Source organism: Haliotis cracherodii, unplaced genomic scaffold, assembly GCF_022045235.1.
Source record: "Haliotis cracherodii isolate W230 unplaced genomic scaffold, xgHalCrac1.p SCAF_1, whole genome shotgun sequence".
In the NCBI taxonomy this organism is placed as follows: domain Eukaryota; kingdom Metazoa; phylum Mollusca; class Gastropoda; order Lepetellida; family Haliotidae; genus Haliotis; species Haliotis cracherodii.
Window position 1 is genome coordinate 18492440 of NW_027266264.1, and position 27035 is coordinate 18519474.

At 41.3% G+C, this 27035-nt stretch overlaps 1 protein-coding gene across 2 annotated transcripts; it reads right to left on the reverse strand.

Moving 5' to 3' along the window:
• Window positions 1-2521: 2521 nt before the first annotated feature.
• LOC139473942 (threonine--tRNA ligase 1, cytoplasmic-like) lies at window positions 2522-25743 on the reverse strand. Of its 2 annotated transcripts, none has more exons than XM_071256789.1 (20): window positions 25677-25743; window positions 24077-24127; window positions 22053-22234; window positions 20376-20491; window positions 19700-19829; window positions 19434-19551; window positions 19227-19291; window positions 18533-18611; window positions 18117-18263; window positions 17090-17188; window positions 16336-16431; window positions 16113-16183; window positions 15637-15799; window positions 14212-14349; window positions 13147-13224; window positions 11694-11794; window positions 10819-10920; window positions 10276-10348; window positions 8602-8716; window positions 2522-5647 (listed from the first exon to the last, which is right to left on the reverse strand). In XM_071256789.1, the coding sequence occupies exons 1-20, from the start codon at window positions 25731-25733 to the stop codon at window positions 5499-5501; spliced, it is 2130 nt and encodes a 709-aa protein (XP_071112890.1). In that variant the 5' UTR covers window positions 25734-25743; the 3' UTR covers window positions 2522-5498. The 2 variants fall into 2 exon arrangements, with proteins under 2 accessions (XP_071112890.1, XP_071112880.1); XM_071256779.1 differs by having other exon boundaries at window positions 25567-25739.
• Between the last annotated feature and the right edge of the window lie 1292 nt (window positions 25744-27035).

A 27035-nucleotide genomic window follows, 5' to 3' on the forward strand; every position in this document is an offset into this window, starting at 1 on the left:
TATTGAAGTTTAGCTGAACATTAATAGAACACGGGGACTTACAGTACCTTTGCTACCTGCATGGACCCCAGCAGGATTTACATCATCCCATCGGATGTTGGCGATTATTGAAGTTTAGCTGAACATTAATAGAACACGGGGACTTACAGTACCTTTGCTACCTGCATGGACCCCAGCAGGATTTACATCATCCCATCGGATGTTGGCGATTATTGAAGTTTAGCTGAACATTAATAGAACACATATTCTACGAGTAAAAGATAGGCAATAGCCTTTGTTCGCAACGACAATCATTCTGTAACCACATGAATGCACTATTGCCATGTCTTGGACATGCCCTTCTTTGGTGTTTTCAGTAGGACCAGTGATTATCATTAAAGAATTAGAATTATACAGCTTTTGCCGGAATACTGTGAAGTTGAAATATGTATTATCTGACACCCAGTTTTATTATATTACCTTGTGGAAGACTTGTTTTTGTCTTGCTTTGCATTTTCAGTGAATAAAATGCTTTTCTTGTAGTCTTGCTATTTTCCTTATTTGCTGATGTGTTTGCGGCTAGCGATACCACGTTGTAAATGTGACCCACCTGCCATCAAAGTCCCACGTCTGTAGAGTTGATAAGATGTTTACAGTCGACATGAGGTCATACTGAAATATCGAAGATATCACAAATGCAATTTCTGACATTAATACAGTGAACTACGGTTATAACGAACACGCTTATAACGAACTAACTGATATAACGAACTAACTTTTTAGTCCCGACTATTTGCTGCAGTTATACTGTATATATGCTTATAACGAATTACGTTTATAACGAACTACAATTAGTAGTCCCTTTGAGTTCGTTATAACCGTAGTTTACTGTAACTTGTTTGTTCCCATTTAAGCAAGCATTTTGTTTGATACCACTTTCACTTCTAATTCGGGAAGCAGTTAGATTTATCAACAAAAGACTTACGTAGTAGTGACATCCGCGGTTCCAGCTTCCTTGTATATTATTGCAATTATCTCATGCAGCAACGGGCGGGTCAAGTGTGCCTTTCCTGTCACAGTGAGGTGTGTGATGAAACTAAATGCATATACAGAAACTGAATGTTTGTATGTTTGAATGAGGGGTATGAAAATGCGATTAATGAGCATGACTACGACAATGAAAAGAAGGAGAAACAAAATAAAAATATGAAGCAGAATATAATGAATGAGTGAGTGAGTAAGCTGGATAAAGTATATAGGGTAAAAACAGTTACATCACGGTGTGCCAGCTCGAAGCAGGTAGAAACCCATCTTCCCGAGGCAAGTGAGTTAACTCACTGTAAAAATCAAGTTCCCACCCGTGCCGAACTAGGCTGGAATTTCTGGGTTCGATCGTAGCACCACCAGTGGCTAATACGAGTTATGTCCCTTCTATTGACCAATCACATTCCACCTCGCATATCACTTTTTTATTTCACTTCAAACACAGGAGTCCGTATCTAAAAATAGACGCCCTCATGCATATTCATGACCATCTCCATACTCGAGCCCGAAGGCTCGCGTGTGGAGATGGTCATGAATATGCATGAGAGCGTCTATTTTTAGATACGGACTCCTGTGCTTCAAACAAGACCTGTGTCTTTTCGCACGATATCGTGTACATATTCCACAATGTACACGATATCGTGTAAATAACAGACAATTTATCAATTGTATGAATCATTTATATGAATGGTGACAGTTGTGAAAACAATTTGAGTCTCGTCGCGTACAGTGACCACCGACAGGTGGCCGAAACGTGATGTTGAGACAATAGAACGAAGACGTCATGGTACTTCCTTATACGGAAAGACATTACTATAGGCTTTATAACCTATCTTATCTATAACATCTTATAACGTTACTAATAGTTTATTTGATTCTATTTAATATTTATTTAGATGATTGAATGGTTGATATGCATATGTGATTGTTTGACTTCTCTGCATAATATCCATCAACCCTGCATAAACTGCATCAGTAATACAATACGAATAATAAGCTGTTGTCTAATTCCTTTGTGACGTCATGGAAGCTGAAGTTGTTGGATCAATAGACAGTACTGACAGCATTGTTTATGGACACAATGGAACAATAGACAGCATTGTTCATGGACAATAGACAGCATTGGTCATGGACAATAGACAGACAATAGAAGCACTGCCCCTGGGCAGTGGGATAGTTATCAAAAGTTATCTACTAAAGTACTCGATAAAGACACTGAGCTTGCTGCCCATCGGCATGGCCGAAGATCAAATTGCCATGGAACTGGAACAGGCTGTCGCAGATGTCAAACCATTTACTGTAAAGAAGGATGGTGTGGTGGAATCAACAAACACATATCTCTTCCCATTTGCCTAAACTTCTATTTATCAAAGCTGGTTATTGGAGTGGAGGTGTATATCCCAAATGCACTCCAAATGTTTATCACTCTATTCTAACACACATACACCCACACCTATTATATACCACTAACAAAAAAACACAAAACAGTATGTTAAAGAACAACATTTTATTTGAGCATACCAGTTGCAAGATGGTAAAGAGTTCACCACATCTCACTACAATATTGAAGGAATAGCACAGGCCCCCACCCTCCTTTATCTATATAGTTTGTTCTACACAGTGTTGGAGGAACAGAGCCCTGTCTCACAGTGCTGGAGGAACAGAGCCCTGGCTCACAGTGCTGGAGGAACAGAGCCCTGTCTCACAGTGCTGGAGGAACAGAGCCCTGGCTCACAGTGCTTGAGGAACAGAGCCCTGTCTCACAGAGCTGGAGGAACAGATCCCTGGCACACAGTGCTGGAGGAACAGATCCCTGGCACACAGAACTGGAGGAACAGAGCCCTGGCTCACAGTGCTGGAGGAACAGAGCCCTGGCTCACAGTGCTGGAGGAACAGAGCCCTGGCTCACAGTGCTGGAGGAACAGAGCCCTGGCTCACAGTGCTTGAGGAACAGATCCCTGGCACACAGTGCTGGAGGAACAGATCCCTGGCACACAGTGCTGGAGGAACAGAGCCCTGGCTCACAGTGCTGGAGGAACAGAGACCTGGCTCACAGTGCAGGAGGAACAGAGCCCTGGCACACAGTGCTGGAGGAACAGAGCCCTGGCACACAGTGCTGGAGGAACAGAGCCCTGGCACACAGTGCTGGAGGAACAGAGCCCCGGCACACAGTGCTGGAGGAACAGAGCCCCGGCACACAGTGCTGGAGGAACAGAGCCCTGGCTCACAGTGCCGGAGGAACAGAGCCCTGGCTCACAGTGCCGGAGGAACAGAGCCCTGGCTCACAGTGCCGGAGGAACAGAGCCCCGGCACACAGTGCTGGAGGAACAGAGCCCTGGCTCACAGTGCTGGAGGAACAGAACCCTGGCTCACCATGCCTACTGCTTGAACTGTGTTCATCTCGCACCTACTGTTGTTAGTTCATGTCATCACTAGCAAAAATAATGTACAAGAAACAACTTGCCTGTGTGAAATTGTTGGATACAATATGATTCTAACATCGTATTGCTGCTGTCACACATTGTGCATCAGCTATAGCAATAAGTAAGGGTTTTACACTGCTTTCAGCAATATTCCAGCAATATTAACATGGAAAACACCAGGAATGTGCTTTACACATTCCCATCCAGGAAATCGAAAACAGGTCTTCCGCGTGGCAAGCGAATGCTTTAACCACTGAACTATGCTACTTCCCCGCTATTGCAAGAAACAAAGAAACTACTTGATGAATCAATCAGAGGCAGAGTTCTGTCTGTAGTATGTACACAGAATCTGAATCATGTGCTCTGCACAAAATGGCCCATTCTGGGTGTGGGTCTAATATTTCTCACAATTATTCTTGATCATTACAGGGTTAAGTGTACACTAGATGCTAATCTAAATGTTCCCTCCTGTTAGTTACATGCTTCAGAACATATGACCATGGTTACTTCAGTTTCAAATCCAGAGTAACACCATATATAGCTGAATTTAACAGCACACATACACATTGATTCCCATATAGCCCTCCGTTTGTGGCTATGCTCCGTACACACTGATAAGAATACACACAAATGTTCAATTTCCCTAATCATATCACAAGCATTCATGCATGGTTGTCATGTAACAAAATGAAAGTGTCAAGGTGTGATACAGGTAATATTCTGGTTGAATGGTTGCCATATATTGTTTCACTCTGTACTTTCATTTGGAAAAGTGACCATATGTGACCAATGACGTGAGAAAAAACTACATCCAGAAGACTGTGGAACCAGTGTCTTGGTCAGGCATTGGAGTGAATATTTTGTGCCACCTTTGTGATACTTCAAACTATATCATGGCGAGGAGAAACGAATAATTGGCTTCAAACATTTTACTCATGGAAGGTTAGTGAGTGAGTATGGTTTTACGTTGCTTTTAGCAAAATTCCAGCAATATCACGGTGGGGGGCACCAGAAAAGGGCTTCACACATTGTACCCATGTCGGGAATCAAACCTGGGTCTTTGGCGTGACAAGCAAATGCTTAACCACTAGGCTACCCGACCTCCCCACTCATGTAAGGAATCAAACGTAGGTGTTGGGTGACGTGGCCTTAACCACTAGGCTACCCGACCTCCACACTCATGTAAGGAATCAAACCTAGGTGTTGGGTGACATGGCCTTAACCACTAGGCTACCCGACCTCCACACTCATGTAAGGAATCAAACCTAGGTGTTGGGTGACATGGCCTTAACCACTAAGCTACCCGACCTCCACACTAATGTAAGGAATCAAACCTAGGTGTTGGGTGACATGGCCTTAACCACTAGGCTACCCGACCTCCCAGTGGAACAATGGTCATATCAGAATTACCATGAATGTGATTACTTCTGTACTATCCTGTGTTAACATAAGCTGTTATATCGTTTCAAGTACATCTTTATGAATCTTTATCATTTATTTTGTACAATTATTGGTGTTCTCAACTGGTCAATTGTCAACTAAATGTTTAGATATGAACGTAATGAACAGAGCGATCCATATCACAGAATGTTCTGCATTCCAGACAAAAGTTGTAGATGTCGATTCTACATAAAAAGTATGTATTGGTAATAACAAAGATGAACAAGAGTCATGAAAATAAATAAGATCAATAAGGAAACGATCACATCTATCTCTACAACTGGGCAATGAGGTTTTCTACAAAAGATGTAAGACTAGAGTGCTTCATAACCTTGTGATAACTATATCTAGGAACGAAAACACTAACCGTGGTCTACAGTCGTATTTCTGCCTGAAGTCCCCATCACACAGAGAATACAGTCCTATTCATCATTCATGAATGAATATTAATTTCAATGTGACATCATATCCTTTACACAACACTGTTATTCTGCAAATAATTTACCCAAGTGAAACAAATATATCTGAGTTTTCACATTCACTGGAAGTGTTCACAGGACAGTGTCACTGTTCTGCCTTGGGCACAGAGCAGTGCTGCTGTATTTATAGAGTCTAGAAGGTCTCCTCAGCATCGGGGGATCGGCTGGTCTTGAAGTGGGTGAACCTTGAGATCACATGGTCAATGCCGTGTTCACCGTGAACCTTGTTGTCTCGGGTACGCACGTTGACAGTCTTGTTCTCTTTCTCCTTCTCACCAACAACTGTGGAGATTAGGTATATTGATAAGGTTCGGTTTAACACTGAGAGCTCAGCCTTGTTTAATGACAATAAGCTTGTTTCTAGTGAGTATGGTTTACACGTCTTTCAGGATATTCCAACAATATTGAATCCTTCTCACCAACAACTGTGGAGATTAGGTATATTGATAAGGTTCGGTTTAACACTGAGAGCTCAGCCTTGTTTAATGACAATAAGCTTGTTTCTAGTGAGTATGGTTTACACGTCTTTCAGGATATTCCAACAATATTGAATCCTTCTCACCAACAACTGTGGAGATTAGGTATATTGATAAGGTTCGGTTTAACACTGAGAGCTCAGCCTTGTTTAATGACAATAAGCTTGTTTCTAGTGAGTATGGTTTACACGTCTTTCAGGATATTCCAACAATATTGAATCCTTCTCACCAACAACTGTGGAGATTAGGTATATTGATAAGGTTCGGTTTAACACTGAGAGCTCAGCCTTGTTTAATGACAATAAGCTTGTTTCTAGTGAGTATGGTTTACACGTCTTTCAGGATATTCCAACAATATTGAATCCTTCTCACCAACAACTGTGGAGATTAGGTATATTGATAAGGTTCGGTTTAACACTGAGAGCTCAGCCTTGTTTAATGACAATAAGCTTGTTTCTAGTGAGTATGGTTTACACGTCTTTCAGGATATTCCAACAATATTGAATCCTTCTCACCAACAACTGTGGAGATTAGGTATATTGATAAGGTTCGGTTTAACACTGAGAGCTCAGCCTTGTTTAATGACAATAAGCTTGTTTCTAGTGAGTATGGTTTACACGTCTTTCAGGATATTCCAACAATATTGAATCCTTCTCACCAACAACTGTGGAGATTAGGTATATTGATAAGGTTCGGTTTAACACTGAGAGCTCAGCCTTGTTTAATGACAATAAGCTTGTTTCTAGTGAGTATGGTTTACACGTCTTTCAGGATATTCCAACAATATTGAATCCTTCTCACCAACAACTGTGGAGATTAGGTATATTGATAAGGTTCGGTTTAACACTGAGAGCTCAGCCTTGTTTAATGACAATAAGCTTGTTTCTAGTGAGTATGGTTTACACGTCTTTCAGGAAATTCCAACAATATTGAACCGAGGTTACCTCGACTGGACCTAACACTTCGTACCATGACAGGAACTGAATCTGACATGACCTACAAACACTTAGACCATTAGGCTGTATTCTGCAAAGTTCAAGATTTTTATGACGTCAAATATTATTTCCTTGCGACAAGGAATAGTTTGGATAACAACTTCCTTTAATATAATATTCCTTGTTATATGCATATCCAACTGCCCATCAAGACTGTTATGTGGTTGCCAAAATATTTCAGGATTCAACACAATTTTACAACAATAAAAAACAAAAATAACAACTCGTGTTTAGGATTCATGTGAAATGAAATAACAATGTTAACAGGTTGAACCATGGGACATAAACCGAGTATTGAAGATCCCAATTCCCAATTTGTTTTACCACAGCACTTGCAAAACGTATTTAGATACTTGTTTTTAACGGTCTGGTCATGCATACACTGAAGTTGACTTAAGTTATATCTTTATTCAACCAGATGAATGTCAGAAAGAATGGGTGCATAGTCAGAAAGAAATGCGAACATTAGTGACTGGCAGTGTACCGTATATCGCTGTGTATAAGGCGAGTTTTTCGTACCTAAAATGAGGGGTCTAAGAAGGGGGGTCGTCTTATACACGGAGTCGAAGATCTCACAGTTTTTTCCACTGGCGATGTCAACCGGCGTCCGATAGCCGGCCCAGCATTTGACAATAAAACTTCGCATTTCGTCCTAAATAACTGTTCAAATAACTATTTCCATACATAAACATGATTTGTATCTCTTTTCCTTGAATAAATTTCTGCAAATAAAGTTGAAATGACCCTCTCCTCGATGCAGATTGTCAAACCAGCTGACACCGTAAAACAATCAACATCCGTGAGTAGAGAGCGGAAGTACCGGTAATCATTTGCATATTGCACATGTGACCTAACATGTGATAACCGGTGAAGCTGAAATCAATTCCCACTGTTTTTACAGTTGTATTAACAAGTGTTGGAGACGGTGTGTACAAGTGATTGTGGAATAAAAACGCTGAATGTGAAGCAAACATAAGCCTAGTTAGTTACAACATAGTTAATTGGCGATTAAATTACTCACCATTGTCTCTTATATGTTATTACTTAATAAATGAATTTTATTTTACTGGCACCAATTTGGTGTCGTACCGTGTAAACACAAAATGGCGACGTGTGCCGGAGTTACACACGCGACCTATCATTGTAGAAAAAAAAAAAACGCAAGATAAACATATTTTTATTGCATATATAAGGTTTGTGTGCGCACTTGTGATGTGTGCGAAATACGCATCAGTCGGAAAGCGCACATTCAATCTCCAAAGTAACTAACTAACTAATTTGTGATGTCCGTGTGCGAAATACGCTACAGTCGGCAAGAGCGCGTTAAATCTTCTACCGGTATATCGGTCAGACTTGTGATGTGTTTCATTCCAGGTCGCCTTATACACGGAGTATAGGATTTTGGGTTGATTTTTAAGGCGTGTACAGGGGGGTCGTCTTATACGTGGGGTCGCCTTATACACAGCGATATACGGTAACCATAGAGTTTCAGATAATTTTTTTCATTAAACTATATATCACATGACAAACCACGAGTTACCCGTCCTAGCCCCAGTACAGAAAGAGCAGTTAGCACGCACTATGGCCTATATTTTGAGGGGTCTGATAATATCCAAGGCTAATCATGAAATAATTGTGCTTGCCAATAAGTTTCGACCTGAGTCAGCCACAAAGTGACATCATGATAAATCATGGTGTCCAGACAGAATTTGGTGACATTGGCATTGATTTGCAAACTGAGATTCAGAACACTAGTAGCACGTACCAAAGATGAAGTTGTACTGGCTCAGCTGAGCATTCCTGACTTTCTTGTTGAGAGTAGCTCCGGTGTCCAGATCGGTCTCACACACAAACCCAGCCGAGTGAATCTGTCTCCTCACCTGGACAAGACAAATGGTATTACAGAGGCGACCGGACAGAGACTACAAGAGGCGCCTTGTCTAACAACTAGTCATTGATCCATGCTGGGATGCGATTACACTATCTGCTACACTCCATCTTGAGGTTTGTTTGCACCTTCGCCAGAACTAGGAACATATATTCTTTCAAAATAGACAAAAGTTTATGGAATGAGTGAATATGGTTTTGCACAGCTTTTAGCAATATTCCAGCAATATCACGGCGGGGGACACCAGAAATGGGCTTCACACATTGTACCCATGTCAGGAATCGAACCCGGTCTTCGGCGTGACGAGCGAACGCTTTAACCACTGGGCCTGGCCCGACCCGACCCCCCTCCAACCCCCTTCAAAAGTTTTAGATAACAACTTCCTTATTATACTGTAACATTGATGTTTTGGTATAGATCCTTATACCATTGTCAAGATGCTTATACCTTACTTAACAATGGTATAAGGATCTATACTGAAACTTCGCTACTACAGTATAATAAAGAAACCGCTATCCATAAATTTTTGTCAACTTTTCATCCGTCATCTTCTAAGATATACTTTGAATCAAACAATTTGATATTCTTTTTGACTAGCGAAGTGCTCAGCAGGTCTACAGCAACAAATTGATGTATTCATGGAGCATAGACATCACATAACAGCTTTGAGTGAGTGAGTGAGTGAGTGAGTGAGTGAGTGAGTGAGAACAGCAATCCTTGCTGTTGACGCATGACATACTTTCAGCCAAGTCAAACATTGTAACCACCCATTATCATGGGGCACTGGGGACCCTACCCTGCCCTCACATCTTCACCCTGGGGACCCTACCCTGACACCACATCTTCACCCTGGGGCACTGGGGACCCTACCCTGACCACACATCTTCACCCTGGGGACCCTACCCTGACCACACATCTTCACCCTGGGGACGCTACCCTGACACCACATCTTCACCCTGGGGCACTGGGGACCCTACCCTGACCACACATCTTCACCCTGGGGCACTGGGGACCCTACCCTGACCACACATCTTCACCCTGGGGACCCTACCCTGACCACACATCTTCACCCTGGGGCACTGGGGACCCTACCCTGACCACACATCTTCACCCTGGGGCACTGGGGACCCTACCCTGACCACACATCTTCACCCTGGGGACCCTACCCTGACACCACAACTTCATCCTGGGGACCCTACCCTGACCACACATCTTCACCCTGGGGACCCTACCCTGACACCACATTTTTACCCTGAGGACCCTACCCTGACCACACATCTTCACCCTGGGGCACTGGGGACCCTACCCTGAAACAACTTCACCCTGGGGACCCTTATCCTGACACCACATCTTTACCCTGGGGACCCTACCCTGACACCACATCTTTACCCTGGGGACCCTACCCTGACCACACATCTTCACCCTGGGGACCCTACCCTGACACTACATCTTCACCCTGCTAAAGAGAGAAATAGAAAAGAAGAAAAAACCTTGAAAATAGGTATGTGAAAAAATATTTTTAATGTCCATTTCTGTTGAAATGTGTGTTACCTCGTTTGCGTATTCATCGAAGGCAGGTGCAACAGGAATGACACAAGACTGGCGAGGGGAGAGCCAGAAGGGCCTGAAACACACAGGAGCAGACAACATGAGACCAACAAACACGGCACCAAGTCTACAAAGTCAACCTTCTATTACTTTCTTATTTAGTCCCAAAATGTGGCCTGGAAAATTTACTGCTGGTGCTATAATGATATATCATTAACTAGGTGTACCAGAACACCACTGACCAATAGGTACTAACAATCTGCCAGGTCATCAGAAAAATTCAGTTATCAACAAGTCTTTGTAGAGATCCAGGGATGAGAATGGATATTTTCCTTTTCAGCTGAAACTTCTTTGCTATGGAGCTTGGTCCATAATTTGTGGGTGTTTATGGGGAAAGAGATCAGATTTAACAAATTTGTGGTCACTGAAATTCGCGGAAATTTGTAGATCCCCGGAAGATTCTCACCCCTGGAGATCTTATATATATATGAGAATTTTCCAAAAAGTTGTACATTAATATAGATACATATTCTGAAGAATACACACCATTTTCCACCGTAGTTCTCACACAAGATGGCAATCATTCTCTCAACAGATCCAAGGATTGCACGGTGGATTATGACAGGCTTGTCTTTCTCTCCCTGCTCGCTGGAAACGGGAAGTGAATCATAAAAGAGACACATATAAAATATTGCCATTACATGTCAAAACAAGTGCAACAGTTCCATCCCTACAGTTATTGCAGTACCCCAAAATATTTGACACACCTAACAGTTCTGACTTGGATGTTTCATCATTAAACACATGCATATGGGATTCACTAAACACACAGACAAGAAATTCCCCACACTGATATCTTTTCAATTCACGTTTGAACTGTTTCAGTACAGATGAAAGATACTGCTCTTTACGTTCACACGATCAGATGGTGGGCCTCTTCCACATTACTTGAAGCATGTGTCAACATGCAGGAATAAGCACATGGAGAGAGGACTAAGTCAATGTGTGGCCTGTAGGGCTGGTCCAAATTCACTACCCTGGTACCCTACCCCCTATTAGCCCACCCTACCCAGGTACTACCCACTGTAGGTCTCAAGAGATAGGTACAAAATGTCCAACTGGGGATATTTTGACTGTAGCCCTGGCAAAATGTATTTAGAAACGTGTATGAACCACACTGAAGTTGACTGAAGCATTGTCTGTACTCAAATATATAAAGTCAGAAAGAATGTGTGTACAGTGAGAAACAAATGTGAACATTAGTGACTTGTATTGTAACCATTGAGTTTTGGATAATTTTGGGCATAAATCAATATATCACGTGACTAACCACGGGTACGGGTTGTCCTGGGGGTACCAGATTCCCCCAAGAACCCGAGAACCCATGTCACCTGTCCCAGCCCTAGAGGCTTGCCACCTACTTGATGTATCCCAGGTTGAACCTGTTCGGCAGCTGGAAGTCCAGCTGGATGGTGGCACACTGGTGGGCTCTACGGAGGGCGTCCAGGATGGTGATGTCGATCTGAAACACGAGTACTCTCACATGAGTGGCGTTTGAAATCAAACATACTATGCCAAAACTTGGGGATGCTGGGAATCATCCATCTGATCTACATGGTATTGGCAAATTTAAACGAGTTGATCATATCTGCTAGGGAGGAGGTGATCAGATCTGATGGGCTCTAATGGTTGGTGTGATGAGATGGTGGCGCACTAGGTCGTTAAAGAGGTCGCAGGTCAAATTCGAAATTTGCATTTGCAGCCAACGTCACTGATATCGGGTAAAACGCCCCTGCTTCATGACTGTTACAATGTTGTGTACAGGAGCTTGATTTCTCAGGAAATGTGCTAAATCACTTAATTTTACTGCCAGACATTTAAGTTTCTCCTCAAAACAAAATATTCCCTACTTTTTTTGCACAGTACATATCAACACTCATCTATACTTCTAACGACAAGCATTGATATATTTGATAGATGAGATTCTATTTATTATCCAACATAATTATTCAAATTTTTAATTTCATAAACAGTAATAAGCAGTGTCCTGATTGTAAAAGATCCAGCTAACCAGGGCCCCATTCCACAAAAAATCATAGCACTGAGACTCTCATTTCAACTCCCATACTATAACATAGTTATGAGAGTAGCAGTGCTACAATCACTTTGTGGAACACAGCCCAGCTTCAGTGACAGTGCTATTAGTGAGGTCATTTGATTGTTACATCATGGAAACCGATGACATCACAATGGTCTACTAAGACATTGTACTGCAATTTTATTGCAACAATGTCTCCTGTGGAAGCCAGTTCTGGATGATAAACAATCTTCAATCAGCAAACCAAGTGAGAGAATGCTGTTTATTCTGATTTTCACAGCAGCCTGTAAATAATTGAGTGTTGGCTACGAAAGTTAGTGGTCCGTGGCTGTCAGATCTTTTGAAGCTGTTAGAGCACAATGACACCAATTCATAGAGTGCGACTTCCAGGTTCTTATCTTATTCAGCCCGCGAATCCACAAAAACACACAACACTTCAAATTTCATGTATCAATCAGACTTTTGTCCACACATCAAGAACGTTTGTTTGTTTGTTCGTTGTTTTACACCGCATGCAGCAATATTCCAGCTACATGACGGCAGTCTGGAAATAATCGAGTCTGGACGAGATAGTCCAGCAATTGATACCATGAGCATCGATCCACGCAAATGGGTTACGAAGACGTGCATCAACCAAGTCAGCAAGCCTGACCACCCGATCCCGTTAGTCGCCTCTAACGATAAGCATAGTCGCCTTTTACAGCAGGCATGGGTTGCTGAAGACCTATTCTAACGGATCTTCACGGGTCTCTAGAACGTCTGTCTAACTTACTCACCTTGGGCCCATAGAAGGCTCCATCACCAGGGTTGAGTTCCCACTTGTCAGTGAACTTGCTTAAACTCTCAGACAGTTGCTGCAACAACATCACTTTTCATTACAAAAGTGCCACATGGATTCTGTTGATACTGTGTCTTTTCACACAAGCCACATGTGAACTCCAACTGTTATTTTCATAGCATTTCTAAAATGATCATGATCATAATCTTAATTCTATATGAGCATGATGAGATCATAAACTCCACCTCCAATTCAAATGTAGTTACCTTTTTTCATTCATTAAAACAAGTAACAGCACTGAGCATACCACAATGTTAGTTGATCATGAATACTTGTACTCATCACTCCATTAAAATGATGAATGGTTATTGGAGACAAAACTTACTGGTGCCAGCAGAATATTTATCTGCACTTAGGTCAATTAGTACAGATTGTATTATTTAGTGCGAACACAGACAAGTCAATTGAGCACATGTCAATCTATTGTAACGGAAGTTCCTTACACAAGTCCTGGAGCTAATATTAATTGACGCTATTTTTAGCATGGGCACCACATGTATGTAAATATTACTGTGACACAAATATTGGCACTCATCCTGGGCCTGGAACCACAATAAACAGATCCTGCTTACTGAGTGGATTTTTACCGCTGCCTTAAATGAATGGTCAGGGCCCCATGTTGCAAGTGATCTTAGCACCATAGCGATCGTAATGTCCTTACTCTCACGTGGACTTTTTACATTTGTAGCGCTGAGGTCGCTTTGTGGAAGGTTTGTTTGTTTGTTTTTTAACGCCGCACTCAGCAATATTCCAGCTGTATGACGGTGGTCTTTAAATAATCGAGTCTGGACCAGATAATCCAGTGATTGACAACATGAGCATCAATCCACACAATTGGGATATGATGACATGCATCAACCAAGTCAGCGAGCATGACCACCCAATCCCATTAGTCGCCACTTACGACTTGCATAGTTGCCTATTACGGCAAGAATGGTTTCCTGAAGACCTATTCTACCCGGCACTTAAATGAGGCACAGGGCTCTAAATACGATGAGCTCACCTTCTCAGCATCATTCCAGACTTCGATGTCTCCAAGGAACTTCTCCGGCCTGGTAGACAGCTTCAGCTGGAAGCTGAACCCAAACACTCCGTACACATGCTTCAGGAAGTCCAGGCAGCCCTGGATCTCATCCTTGATCTGCAACACACACACGTCATCAGTGAGTGGGTCTGTGAATGTTGTCACACATTGTCACCGTAAGATGAGCTCTTGTTCTCGTCAACTCTTAAAGCCATCATTGGGTATGAGGGACCTATTCTGATCTAGGATCCCTACCAAGTACATAAGTATGGGGTACTGGGGACCTTTTCTGCCCTGGAATCCCCACAAGGAGATAAGCATGGGGTACTGGGGACCTATTCTGACCTGGATCCACTTACACAATACATGATATGTTTATCTTAAGTCTATGTTACAGTATGGGAGTTACGATCATCTTAGCGGTAAGATTGCTTTGTGTAAATGGACCCTGGAATCCCCAAAAGGAGATAAGCATGAGGTACTAGGAACCTATTCTGACCTGGCTTCCCCAAAAGGAGATAAGCATGAGGTACTAGGTACCTATTCTGACCTGGCTTCCCCAAACAGGAGATAAGCATGAGGTACTAGGAACCTATTCTGACCTGGCTTCCCCAAACAGGAGATAAGCATGAGGTACTAGGTACCTATTCTGACCTGGCTTCCCCACAAGGTTGAGGTGAGGTGAAACGGGGTTTAACCTCGCGTTCAAGATTATTGCACTTATATAACGTTGTGCATGCACATGCATGCCTGCGTGCGTTTGTGGCTGCTTGTACTGGTCCGGACTAATGCTGATGTTATTGTGCTAGCCCACTGAGATACCCTGCCACAGTTTAAAATTAATACCTCACTCAGACACAGTATACTGACTCCGAGCCGACCAGTCCTTGTTTTAGCCCCTTAATGTCGAGCACCAGACAGGGCAACAACAATGAGTATTTCTGATTAAATGCAGTGTTTTTATACTTACCCGATGCTACACAGTGCTATAGGTGTAGCGTCAGGTAAGTGGTAAAACAATACTTTTGGTATGACGCGGGCGGGTATCAAATCCCCTTCCTTGCGATCCATGGTCAGATACTCTACCACTAGACCACAGAGGCGGTCCCACACAAGGAGACAAATATGGGTACTAGGCACCTATTCTAATTTGCAACTGGAATCCCCACAGGGAGACAAGCATGGGTACCAGGGACCTACTCTGCTTTGGAATCCCCACAGGGAATCAAGCATGGGTACTGGGGACCTTTTCTGTTCTAGAACTGGAATCCCCACAGGGAAACAAGCCTGGATAATAAGGACATATTCTGATCTGGAACTGGAGTCTCTACAGGGAGTCAAGCGTGTATCATATTGTATAATACATCATAATACACCTAATAATCGTCCAGACACTTCACATACCTGGTCAAATCTGCAGAAGATGTGGGCATCATCCTGCTGGAACCGCCTCACTCTGGTCAGCCCCGACAGTGCCCCGGACAACTCATTACGATGGAGGACGCCAAAGTCTGCCATTCTGAGTGGGAGCTCTCGCCATGACCGGTTTCGATGGTCGAACATCAAACTATACACAAACATACAATACAGCTTTTTTTACCATGTTTACCTTCAGTTAAAAATTATAATATTTTCCCTACATGTAATGCAATGTTTTTAAATCATAGAGAAAGTTTAAATATCACATAGGGGTCACTAAATCAAGTCTTACCACTGGCTGGTGTGGCAGGGAAGCCTAGTGGTTAAAGGATTCATTTGTCACACCGAAGACCCTGTTCGATTCCCCATTTGGTTTCAATATGTGAAGCCTAATAATGGTGTTCCCCGCTGTGATATTGCTGGAATATTGCTAAAATTGGCGTAAAACCTCACTCACTTACCAATGGCCAGGACAGTTCATTGGCTTCAAGGCAAAGGTTTCCTTTTCAACTTCAAATGAGAACATATTTTCCTGCAAACAAAATTCAAAAGAATTTTCCATAATAGTAATCGTAAATTTCAAAGTTCCTTCATCTTCAATATAACATTATATTTTTTCCATTAGAATACATCAATATCTTACTTTTCCGAACTATGTTACTATGGTTACAGGCAAGTACTTACAGCATAATGCTGCCAGTGACCAGACACCTCCCATAACTTGCTGTTGTAAATGTTGGGTGACACCACTTCCTGGAAACCTCTCTTTAAGTACTCCGACTGGAACAAGATCAGTGGACCATGTATACATCGTCTGAACAATTCAATGTCTGTAGACATGTTCACATATATACATCGTCTGAACAATTCAATGTCTGTAGACATGTTCACATATATACATCGTCTGAACAATTCAATCTCTGTAGACATGTTCAGCAAATATACTTCTGAACAATTCAATGTCTGTAGACATATTCACATATATACACATTGTCTGAACAATTCAATGTCTGTAGACATGATCACATATATACATCGTCTGAACAGTTCAATGTCTGTAGACATGTTCACATATATACATCGTCTGAACAATTCAATGTCTGTAGACATGTTCACATATATACATCGTCTGAACAATTCAATGTCTGTAGACATGTTCAGCAAATATACTTCTTCTGAACAATTCAATGTCTGCAGACATATTCACATATATACATCGTCTGAACAATTCAATGTCTGTAGACATGTTCACATATATACATCGTCTGAACAATTCAATGTCTGTAGACATGTTCAGCAAATATACTTCTGAACAATTCAATGTCTGTAGACATATTCACATATATACACATTGTCTGAACAATTCAATGTCTGTAGACATGTTCACATATATACATCGTCTGAACAATTACATATGAAAGCTCCTTCAGACACTCACCTTGATAAAATCTACTAGTGTGTTATATATGAAAGCTCCTTTGGGTAAAAAGAAACAGCTTCCAGGGCTCAGTTCATGGAAGAAAAATAACTCTTGTTCCTGAAAGACAAATTGAAACAGATCAAACAGACATTCAACAAAGACCAACAGCTTAAAGCTGACACGAGGATTTCAAAAAGAAGAGATGCCTTACAATGTGACAGCCAAAAGGTATTAGTACTCAAATACCACCAATGTATTCCCCTTCATTGTTCCTCGTCAGATTTGTGATCAGATGTAATCCTAACAAAAGCAAAATAGTGAACACGGTTCTGACAACAGGAACAGCAACGGGGCTCTGACAATAACAAACAGTTCTGCCAAATTCTCATCAGTCGGCTATTGTGACAAGCATGTGGTTTGTTTGTTGCTTAACGCCGCACTCAGCAATAGTCCAGCTATTCCGGCGGTCTGGAAATAATCAAGTCTGGACCAGACAATCCAGTGATTGACATCATGAACATAGATCCAGGCAATTGGGATATGATAAAATGCATCAATCAAGTCAGTGAGCCTGACCATCTGATCCTGCTAGTCGGCTCTTACGACAATCATGGGTTGTTGAAGACCTATTCTACCGAATCTTCCCAGGTCGATTTCTGGGAGGTAATCTGGCCTATATGGCTTTCAAGACAATGTATTATAATTATGTGATAATATAACAGCGAAATTCATACAAAATGCTGTATACAATCACTAGGTCGTGAGTGAGTGAGTTATTTGGGTTTAAAGCTGCTTTGTTCAGTATTTCAGTTATATCACGGCTGTCATCTTGATGTGACCTTGACATTTGTCACATTTGTGAAAACCACAAACAGGTATGGTGCTGACCAACCACGAGTCAAACGCAGGGCACATATGGAACGAACCCACAGCCATACAATTAAGCTTGACTAAGGGACACAACTCTGCACATGGACTTGCAGCAGTAAAGCCAACTGGGCCACCGTTATCCCCAAGTATGTTGAAGGTATCCAGTTGTTCCCACCTTTCCAATTTTGCGGTGGTCCCTCTTGGCTGCCTCTGCCTGGAAGTGTTCCCACTCCTTCAGCTGTTTGTTGTCGGGGAACGAGATGCCGTAGATCCTCTGTAGAGACTCTGCGTCTGCCTTCCCTTCCCAGTAGGTGGAGGAATTCTGGGTAACACAAAGATCATAGCTATAAAGGGAACCATGCAATAAAGGATACATAAAAAGGGGCAGGGGGAGTGTGTGTGTGTGTGTGCGCATACAGTATATGATGGATTCCTAAGATCAATATCCCCCAGGGATACACATTCTTCAATAGCATAATGGGTCAGTGGGTCATCTAATGGCTGCCAGTGTTAGCAATGACCGTCTCATCAGATCGCGACGACACATGATCCACAGTATTCAAACTTGACGAGGAAGACCAAAACTCTCACCTTGGTTATCTTCATGGCCTTGACCTTGCCAGTATGTCGTACATGAGGCCCTCGACATAAATCAATTAAAGGGCCGCATCTAAAAACAGAGCAATGTACAGTTGAAACTCAAGTCCTCAACACAAGTCTGCATCTATACACAGATAAACATTCATTGGAAACTCAAGTACCTAAGCCTCTCTTGGATTAACAAGTAAGTCAAACAATTAAGAACAATTCTAACTGTTTCTTGGGCTTCAGTCCTGCCCTAAACAGATTATTATTATTCTTATTATTATTACTACCGTATTCGAAGTAATAACCGACCCGCTCTAATAAGCGCCCACGGCGATATTTGCCAATATATTGGCTAGTGAACAATCCCAATTAGCACACTTCCAATTGATCAATGTACACAATTCGTGTACATTTATTCGTGTATAATACGCACTCGTGTGTTATATGCACCCTCAATTACGGGCAATTAAATTCTGGAAAACTATATCTGTCATGTATAATATGCACAGACATTTCTTTTGTATCATTTCACGCTGTCAGCAGAAACAATAAAATGTACGATCTTTGGACTCTGTCACCAAAATTATATTCTAATAAGAGCCCCTATTTCTAATTTTGAGAGCGCCCTGGGCGCTTATTACGTCGAATACGGTATTATTATTTCCAATAATCAAAGTAGGAAACAAACAATGCCTACTTATATACGGTGGTGGTAGGGGTGGTTACTCTTTCATTGAGAATCCTCTGCTTGAATTTGTTATACTGAAACACAGAACATACTCCATTGATACACTGACACTTAAATAATGTTAAATAGATATTCAAAAAATGTTTGTTATTAACATCTCTGTTGGTAATATTTAATGAACTACCTGATAAATATATCAACATTTAGAATTCTCACATCAAACATCTTCAGGAGATCTTCTTTCTTCATCTCTAGCCTCTCAAAGGGTTGCTTTTCCTTGACAACCTGCTTGACGACGCCCTCAAGACAGGGGAAGTCATTGCTGGATACTTGTCTGAAGGGATAGAGTGGCTTGGTTTAAGAAATAGCTAGAGTGTGTGTCGCGTAACGTGTTAAAGATCAGAGTCAACATTGTAATCCTGTTCCTCACATCAACTTTACTGTGTTAACATTCGTCAACCGACGGCACAAGTTGGACCTACCTGTCCTCCAGGAACATGTCATAGTAGAAGCCGTTCTCTACAGGTGGGCCGTAACAAAGATGGCCGCCATAGTGGCACTCCATGGCCTCGCCCAGAATGTGAGCACTGGAGTGCCAGAAAACATACTGACCTGAAACGTGGAACAGTAGTTGTTAATGTACAGGAATGAGAATGGATATTCTCCTTTTCGGCTGAAACGTCTTTGCAATGGCGCGGGGGCCATAATTTTGTGGAATTTATGGGGGAAGCCATCAGATTTTAACAAATTATTGGTCACTAAAATTCGTGGAAATTTGCGGATCCGCAGAAGATTCTGAATGTACAACAGGTTTTCTAAGCTGCTAAAAGCTGCAAGTACTTATTTCAGTTTGACAATCAATATCCAACATAACCAAAGTCATAGTAACTCAAAATTATTCCATTTTTTCCAGCAGTCATACAATGAAAACAAACAGACAAAACAAAGTCATCTGACTCTAATCATCTGAAGGATTTGTTTCACCATTCTACAAGACTGCTGAAGGTGAGCAAGAGACTGCCAAATTTTCTTACTAGTCTTTAGAGATCCTTAATACTTTATAACAGATATATCTTCACTATCAGTAACCAAGATGTAGTATTAGTATTATCTATAGAGAGGTTCTCCAGGGCATTATTGACATGTTTAATTGTTTACCATCTGGGTCATCAAACTTGAGTAACTGCAGAGATGCATCCTTCTCCAGTGGCCGGTCGAGATCCCACAATTCTCCATTTACTTTAGCTATCACAGTGTTGTCTGCAAGACCCTGGCTGGAAAATATACATGTCCAATTGTAATATGCTCTCAACAGTTTCTCCATATGCCATATGTATACAGAGGATTCCAAATGATCTCTTATGATTATCACTACTTCCCAAAAAGTAGTTTGTTTGTGCGTTGGCCTGGTCAAGGCTTGAGCATTTAAAACATTCCCATAACGTGGCTGTGATTTGTTTGTTGTTTAATGCCGCAACCAGTAATATTCCAGCTATATGAGGACGGTCTGTAAATAAGGAAGTTTGGACCAAACAATCCAGTGATTGACATCATGAGCATCGATCCATGCAATTGGGATACTATGACATGCATCAACCCAATCCCGTTTGTTGCCTCTTACGACAAACATAGTTGCCTTTTACGGCAAGCATGGGCGCTGGAGACATATTCTACCCCGGATCTTCACGGGTCCTAAGAAGTAGTATTTATCATATCATACGAGTGAGTGAGTGAGTGAGTTGGGTTTAACGCCGCTTTTAAAAGTATTCCAGTTATATCGCGGCGTGTCAGCTTAATGGCGAAGGAAAGCCCGAAGTGATGCAGGTGCCAGACGTTTACCACTTCGGTGAAACCCACGAGCACAGATATGGTGCTGACAAACCTAGAAACACAATCGGGGCGAACCTGGATTTGAACCCAGAATCATAGGTTTCTGGTGTGACCAAGGGACGCAACTCTGCACAGCGAATCACGGCGCCTTTGACGACTGGGCCACCCATGCCCCCTCATATCATACGAACATAAATCACAAAGAGTAGAATATTATATGACTTCTAAGCATTTAAAACCATTTTAAGATGAATCTCCATCATAACCATGATAACTTAATCTTCAAAATGTGCGATCATGAAAAACAACAGATCAAATTACAGTAGATGTTCTTATACTAGACTGTTGTCGGACTTCACATGACTTCAATTTGTCTTATTCAATAATGAATTTATTCCAGCAATACCACAACTGCCTGGAAAAAATTAAGTCTGGAACAGACAATCCAGTGACTGATATTGTGAACAATGATCCACATCATCAGTTACGAGGACACGCTATCAACCATGTCACCGACCCTGACATCTTGACCCGTTTGGTCGCCTCCTACAACCAGCATAGGTTACTGGGGACCTATTCTAATTTGGAATGTCCAGACATATGTCACAAAGTGTGGATGGTTTACATTGCATTAAGATTATATCCCCTGTAGCCCTTTCCAGGTTGAATTTGGAAAGTTCAGACATCCAGACTTTTATGTGCAACAATTGTGTGTGGATCACCATTTTATATTGTAGGAAAATGAAGAAACAATAGTATGCATGTAGCATTGTACTGTGTCAACTCCACTTGAGCTAACTGTTGACTGAGACAACACAGCCAATAACTAATTATATACAGGGATATGTGCTACAGCAGGCAATTCCCACAGTTCGTTATGGTGAAATTGGAAAATCATGAATCAAATGATGGGATATTTTTCATACAAACAGAAAATAACCAATCTGTTTCAAATATGTGAAATTCCACAAGAATTGTATCGTTGCCATGACATCACCCCATTACCTGATTCCCTTGGCAACATCATACGGTGAAGTTCTCCATGACTCTCCCTCAACAACCTTGCCATCAGGTAGAGTGATTTTGATTGGCTGGGGAGTTTGAGCTGCCACCCAATCCTCATGCTCCTTCTTTAGTTTGGCCCACAGTTGTTCTCTGTGTGCAATGAACTCTGGCGGAGGTTCCAGCTGAAATGAATCCCAAACATGAGTTGCTTAACACAGCTTCAGAGGAGTCAGTCACTGATTTGGGTTTTCAGCAATATCCTAGCAAGGCATGTAATCGTACATCGTGATATAAATGTATCGGTAATGTCAATACTGTATTGACACAAACTTCTGAATGTTGACACTAAATGAATATTTCATTGCCACAGAAACATTTGCATTTATTAGGATTACCATGGTTCATATTTAGCACTAAATTGCAGGCCTACAAAGGTACTTTATATCTGTACACACACAGAATAATTCACATCATAATTAATCAATATACAGTTTGTTTGTTGTTTGACCACCCGATCCTGTTAGTCGCCTCTTACGACAAGCATAGTCGCCTTTTACGGCAAGCATGGGTTGCTGAAGACCTATTCTATCCCGGATCTTCATGGGTGAATCGATATATATACTCAAATATTGTGATATTGGGTCCATGTAGGGATACCAAAATCTCCAATCAATGAAACCCCTAACTCCTGCCATATCAAGATAGTGGGACACCATATATGGGCATTGTATTAGGGTCCTCAGCATGGCGAGAAAACGATCTAACTACTTGGCTATGTACTTCCCCCTGGTTCAGAGGACTGTAGAAATATTGCCACACAACACTGCTGTACAGTGTCTTGTTCTTGGAACATATGCATGTGCATAAATGGCACAGGGATGCACTATTGGCTGTATGAAGAGTTTTGTGACTTATTTTCTTGCAAATAATAACAAAACAGAAATCCAGCTTGGGACATTTTCACGTTAACTCATGCTTGTCGTAAAAGGCGATTAACAGTCGGGTGGTCAGGTTCGCTGACTTGGTCGATACATGTCATCGATCCTAATTGTGTGGATTGATGCTCATGATATCAATCACTGGATTGTCTGGTCCAGACTCAATTATTTTACAGAGCGCCGTCACATAGCTGGAACATTGCCGAGTGCCGTGTTAAACAACAAACCAAACAACAAACAAACAAAATGTTTACCTTTATGTGCATTTGCAGTAACAAATTTTCCACACAAAACACGAAACTTCATAAAATTTGTTTGGATACATTGGATTCATTCGTTAAAAGAGAAAGCTAACTAAGGGTGCATGGTATTACCTGTATATAAGTAAATTAGGGTTATTCTTGACGCGATATTTATCACCATATCACAATGCTCGGTATATCGGGTGATGTCAAACAGCGATATTTATCACGTGTTCAGTGTTACACATATACATGTACTTATACCTCCAAAATGTCAACAGAGATGAAGGTTTCCAGTTAGCCATATTATGTGCATCCATTCGTATCATTTCGTACACTTCGTCAACAACATCCGGGGCACTCTCCTACCCAGAGTTCCATGCGGTCAGCCTAGTAGCTCTGCCACAGGCTAGTGACATGTGACGATTCGTCACATCTTACACAGTTATTTCAACAAGTTACATGTTTTTCATCTGTTTCAGTTTTTTAAAAGTCTACACATTTAGATCAACAACTGTCATGAAATGGTTAAGTTTCATTGAGAACATATCCTAAAATGTGACAAACTATTTCCACTAGTGTATTTATCCTTTTTTACATTAGTTGTACAGCCCCAGATCAAAACCCTGTGGAGAGCTAATGATACAGTCATTTTGATGTGGAAAGATATGTTGTCCTGCTGCTGCAATAGCATATCTGTATAATACATATATTTGACAGTCTCTAGGACTTCTAGCAAGTAATCAAAGTTTTACTACAATGGTATGCCCAAAATATTTTCAGTTTCATTCTGCTAATATTTCTCCCCCTTTGTAAGTTTCCACTTTCCGAGCAGTGTACTTACCCGAGCAGGGTTGGCTCCATCCCCTCCAGCTGAGCCCTTCTTCTTCGATTTCTGAAGACAAAATCATGGTGTCATTAGCATGATTAGAACTTAATCCAATTATGACTGTATATATAGAGAATCTCACCCGAGTGTCTTTTGATATCAAATATATCAACGAGTTGATAAAAGTGGAAAAATTCCGAGGCTTGCCGAGGATTTTTGCCACTTTTATCAACGAGTGTTGATATATTTGATATCAAAAGACACGAGGGTGAGATTTTATTTATCATCCAACATCATTCTTCCAACTTGTTCAATTTGTAGACAGTAATTAGCAGTGTTTTCAGTGTAAAAAGTACTGCTGACAGCTTCAGTAGCAGAGCCATTAGTGAGGTCATTTGATTGTGACGTCATGATAACCGGTGACGTCACAATGGTCTGCAAAGCATTGTGATGTAATTTTCACTGCAGCGATATCTACAGTGTAGATATCGCTTGATCTAATCCAAGCGATATCTCCTATGGGAGCCAGTTTGGGTTGATAAATTATAAACTACCATTGAACATGTTGAAAGAATTGAAAAAATATACACAAAATAACGGAATCATTCAAAAGAAAAAACAGATGAGACTGAAACAACAAATAGCATGGAGAAAGCACACATTCTTATCCCCGCAATCCTGTATAGATTTTTTTCCTGCCAGCTGTGACGCGACTACAAGTATGTACATACACCCATGGCTATGGCCATGTTGGCAGAAAGTCAGTGCACTATATATCTTACCATGCTTCGTTTGTCTTCCATGGTTAGGTTTTACTGAGTACAGGCAATGTTACCCTGTATTGATTTAGCTATAACAATCGACTGCTCTACTCCTGAGTTGATTTGTTCTTAAATAGCTCCACACTGCTGCCCGGCTTGTTTATATCGAGAAAGTTATCTTTCTTCTCAACAAACTGGCTGATGAAATACAAATGTAAGGTGTTCGGTGAGTACAGGTTGTACTGTCACATAGAAACTAAGTCAAGCATGACTGACATAAATAAATACTATAAGCTCTTAAGGGTGTTGCATCAAATAGCTGCCAGTGGAAAGTAATCAATATTATTGTTGGAACAATTTCATCCACGTGAACATGTTAAATCATTGAAATGATATGAGGTAATAATATTGTTCAATAGATAATTCTTCCGGCTTAGATCTAATGAACAAAGCCATGACATGTTTGAAAAACGTTACATGGAAAACAGTGTTGGTCCCTTTTTTTCATGGGCGTCACGACTTGAGTCTACACCGCCCGGTGGCTGATGCAACGTCTAACAATCAATGCGGGTGTGACGAAACAAACACGCGATGTGATGACTACTTGACACTGATCATAATAGAATGTCCATGCACATCCAGCCGGATCGTTCACAGTTACCCACATTATCTATGATGTAGCAAGCGTATTTACAGTGTATTTGTTTCATCAGGCGCACACAAGTTGACACAACAGAAACACACCATTCCCATGGCCCTGACATAGTTGAGTCCTATCTTCTTTCCTAAGCGGAACAAATTTATCCTGGAAATCATGATTTGAAGAACGTGATATATAATCAAAATCGTCGTGCCTGCTTCTTTCCAGATATCTCCATCTTCTGAACCCCCTCCGCCACGTTGTCCGCCATGCTTCTCTCTCGGCTGTACTTCAATAATATCTAGTTCCGGTTACCAGTGTTACGGTTAATTCATTTCGTCAGGATCAGTGAAGTCGTTGAACGTACCTGTCAACCATCCATATCGTTCGATACCCTGCGGCAATGTTTTCTTCTCCTGTGACAATACAGACATCCAACATAACTAATGTCAGCAGCTGGATGTTATAACCTCGACCGTGGTGGGATGGAATATATTGGCAGTGTCAATGCATTTAACGTGGTGCAAATGAGATAGCATTGATGTTTTGGGACACATTCGGCAATATTCTAGCTATATGAGGGCAGTCTGTAAACAATCGAGTCTAGACCAGACAGTCCACTGAGTGACATCATGAGCATCGATCCACTCAACTGGGATACTATGACATGCAATCAACAAAGAGTGTGACCACCCGAGCAAATAATAAGCAGTATAGTATGAAAGCCTCCTCTTCTAACAGTGAATTGTTTGTTGTTTTTTTAAATAACGTGTTGATAAGGAAACTCATAAACAAATGTTGTTTTACACCTCGGTTTGCAGTATTCAGACATTATCGTGGCGGCCTGTACAACGCCGTAGTTAACCTTTTTGCCCGTATACCGTTAGACTGGTTCCCGTTCGTTCCTGCGACAATTGTGGTTTTCATAGGCGGCGGTTCTAAAACCCGTTTGGTACAATCAGTGTGACACACATGCGGGTTAATGTAATAATATCTATCTATCAACCACTGGTTAGTCTAATAATCTCTGTATCTATCAACCACTGGTTTGTCTAATAATCTCTGTATCTATCAACCACTGGTTTGTCTAATGATCTATGTATCTATCAACCACTGGTTTGTCTAATAATCTCTGTATCTATCAACCACTGGTTTGTCTAATAATCTCTGTATCTATCAACGACTGGTTTGTCTAATAATCTCTGTATCTATCAACCACTGGTTTGTCTAATAATCTCTGTATCTATCAACTACTGGTTTGTCTAATAATCTCTATATCTATCAGCCACTGGTTTGTCTAATAATCTCTGTATCTATCAACCACTGGTTTGTCTAATAATCTCTGTATCTATCAACGACTGGTTTGTCTAATAATCTCTGTATCTATCAACCACTGGTTTGTCTAATAATCTCTGTATCTATCAACCACTGGTTTGTCTAATAATCTCTGTATCTATCAACCACTGGTTTGTCTAATAATCTCTGTATCTATCAACTACTGGTTTGTCTAATAATCTCTATATCTATCAACCACTGGTTTGTCAAATAATCTCTGTATCTATCAACCACTGGT